Source organism: Apteryx rowi, unplaced genomic scaffold (assembly GCF_003343035.1).
Source record: "Apteryx rowi isolate R43461 unplaced genomic scaffold, aptRow1 scaffold_457, whole genome shotgun sequence".
NCBI classification, from domain to species: Eukaryota; Metazoa; Chordata; class Aves; order Apterygiformes; family Apterygidae; genus Apteryx; species Apteryx rowi.
This window is the reverse complement of record NW_020450713.1, coordinates 129,572-132,869: the sequence shown is the minus strand read 5'-3', so window position 1 is coordinate 132,869 and position 3,298 is coordinate 129,572. Positions and strand designations below refer to the sequence as shown.

At 38.2% G+C, this 3,298-nt stretch overlaps 1 protein-coding gene across 1 annotated transcript in view; it reads left to right on the top strand.

Annotated features, from left to right (window-relative positions):
- SHISA3 (shisa family member 3) overlaps nucleotides 1-1,194 on the top strand; it is a 28,729-nt gene extending 27,535 nt beyond the window's left edge. The window contains exon 2 of the mRNA XM_026077517.1: nucleotides 743-1,194. Within this exon, the coding sequence (XP_025933302.1) occupies nucleotides 743-1,194 (452 nt within the window). The remainder of the gene's footprint in view (nucleotides 1-742) is intronic.
- Nucleotides 1,195-3,298: the final 2,104 nt, after the last annotated feature.

Sequence of the window (3,298 nt, the reverse complement as noted above, 5' to 3'; positions counted from 1 at the left end):
AGCGAGCGCCCCGGGGCAGCTCGTGGGCCCGCAGCTTCCCGAGCAAGAAGCGCCCCGACAGTCGGGTCCCTTCAGGCGGGAAGGAGCATTTGTATTTTAAGTTTGCATCGGCGGCTACTTTGCAGTGAAGCCCTTACTGCAAAGCCGACCCGTCTCTGTTCCACTCACTTTTTTTTCCCCAGAGGTGAGGCTGAGCCGCGATGCTCTGCGGACGTAACTCCACAGTGCAAGGGGCCGTCAGTCTGTCAAGCAAAAGAAGTCCAGCAGTGCACACGGAGAGTAGTTTTCAAAGTCACTCGCTCTGCATTTATTTTTCACCTTACAAATGGAAGCAGCAATATCTGAAGCATTGGAGTTAGCCTGCAGATTCAAGCAGTTACACTTGACAGTCCCAACAGTTTTGTGGTGTGTGCGGGGGAAGAGTTTGATTCTTGAGTGAAACCTAATAAGAATAAACTATAACCATGTGACAAACCAGACACAGTGTGGACAGTTTTTACCATTAGAAATTGTTAAAACTGTCAACAGAAAGAAATTTTAACTTGCACAAATAGGGCATATGCTTTAAATTAGGTCTAATGATGATGAACGGAAGCTCTATCTTCTGAAAAGCGCAGGATGTTAGTGGGAATCTGACAGTGATGTGGGTCTTCATATCCTCTATGGAGTTTATTTCTACATGATACAACTGTTATTTCCGTAGGCTAATATGCATGGTTTGTCTGTTCTTTTTCTTTACCAGAACCAATCTACGTTCCATTCCTCATTGTTGGATCAATATTTATTGCCTTCATTATCATGGGCTCTTTGGTAGCTGTTTATTGTTGCACGTGTTTAAGACCTAAACAACCATCGCAGCCAATACGGTTTTCTCTTCGGAGCTATCAGACCGAGACCCTGCCCATGATCCTGGCTTCGACGAGCTTCAGGACGCCGTCGAGACAGTCCAGTACCGCCACAAGTTCCAGCTCCGCCGGCAGTTCAGTTCGCAGGTTCTCCTTGGCCCRGGCAGAGCCGGGATGCCTGGTGGCATCCCCACCTCCGCCCTACACATCTGGCTGCTTCCAGGCGGCCCATTCTGCCCACCTGCCTCCGCCATCAGGCTTCCTGGTGTCGCCCCCATACTTCGGGTACCCTCTCCAGCCAGAGCCTGCCCTAGCTGGGAAAAGCTGCTCTGATTTTAGTCAGAGCTGAAAGGAGTTGTCACGAAATGGTGCCGCCGCAGGAAGTGCCAGGACTGCTCCTGGGTGCCTTTCGCACCGACATGCGCTGTGGTTGTGGGAGTCAGAACCCTCGAGTGGGTGAGTTGCCCTTGAAAAGTGCAAGATCTCATAGAATCAGCCTTGTATGAAGAAACATTTAGTTTATTTCCTGAACGTGGAATTACAATTACTATTCACAATTACAAATGAATATTAAAAGCTTAATTGCTTTAAAAGCTGACTATCTGATAGTTTGGTCTAGTTTGTGCAGAACATATTCAGAGACAGGTAGAAAAACTGTTCTGGCATAAAAGTATTCATTTCATAGTGTTATAAATGATATTTTAACCCTAAATGATATTAACTTAGTTAACAAAGTGGCTGCATTGCGCAGATCTAATCGTCAGAATAGCTCTGTAAAGCAGCAATATGACTGAGAAGTAAGACTTATTAAAATGAAGAGTTTGAGCATGCTAAAAACAGCTGACTGCTTCCCACACCCATGAGCAATGAAAATATGAGGAAGTGCATTACTATAGATATCCAAATATGTGGTTGTTTTAAATGCACATACTGTACCTGAAATTACACTTCATACTTGTATTGGTAAATTACTAGTAAGGTAGATAAAAATATTTTAGTACTAATTAGGCTAGTTGAAAAAATGCAAATCCCAAGCAGCCAAATAATTATATATGAGAAAAGCAGAATGTATTCCATAATATCATTAATAACTTCTCAGCATAAAATTCTAAAAATGGCATTATATTAAAGCATTTTTCAGAAGGAAGTATTTATTGTTGGCTTTTTGCTCAGCAACCTTTATACAATAACTTGGACAAACTGATCTTAAAGTTCTATTTGTAAAATTAGCAATGTATAAAATGTAAAGACAAACTTGTAATTTAAAATGTATTTACAGCATTGACAGCACTAATTATTTAGTAGTCACTGAAAATTTTTATCAATAAACTGTGCAGTTGAAATGTTGTGTCATCTGTATGTCTCTGTACAGGAAGTGTTTGATGAGCAAGTTTTCATTTTGATGGTTTCACTATATTGTATTTTTTCTTTTAAAAATAGTTAATTTTGCTTTTATAAATGGCTTACATCTTCAACTGTGTACCTATGATGCTATGCAGATTCAAGATAATGTAAATTTCTGAATATATAGCTAGCTAATAGGTTAATGCCTTTTTATATGCAGCTGGAAACTTGATGTGGTCAAAACTACACTGATTAGTTAGGCATTTTAATTTATAACATTCCCTCATAGAAATACATTTTGTTTGCCCCTCTACATTTCCTTCATCCAAGCAATCCAACAAACCAAATGGAAGAAGAAAAAAAGGCATCTAAAACAAACATATGCTGCAAGCAAATGGAAAATACACAAGAAAAATGTACAGTCATTAAAGGGCCTCTCTGTATACTTATTTTTGTGAAAAAAGTCATTCTATCAGAATCTGCAGTAGCAGAGGCTGAACTTTCCTATTTTATCAATCAGGCCCAAATTCCCTATGTGTAGGATCTGTTGAAATACATTACATACAATACATTGGTTCTTCCTCAAGAGTTGAGTATAATTATTTTTTCTTAGCAAATATCTACAAGTCAGTATCTTAGCTTTTATGAAAAAATATTTTGAAAAAAAATCCTTTTATATTATTTTTACTGCATAATTAACATTACAGTCCAGTAGAAATTATTACTAGAAATATAATATATAAGCATAAAGACAACTTACTTAAGCTCTATACAATGATGCTTGAAGTGATAAGTTTTGGTCTGAATGTTGTAATTGTTAATTATGAACCAAAATAGTGATACACAATAGTGTATATGTTTTATCAAAAAAAAATCAAATATTTGTAAAATTACTTGAAATTTTAATGTTTTGCCTTGTGCTTTTATAAAACTAATCTTTTTCAGGAAAGGGGATCTACCTTTGCCGATGTTTTATAGAGCTCTATTCTGGATCCACTGGGCATTTTGAATGTATAAGGGATATGGGACTGTGTTAATGAAGTATCTTTCCTGGAAAAACAAACCTAGAATTTAGATGCAATAGATGCTAGCTCTGTTGTTTGGGAGCA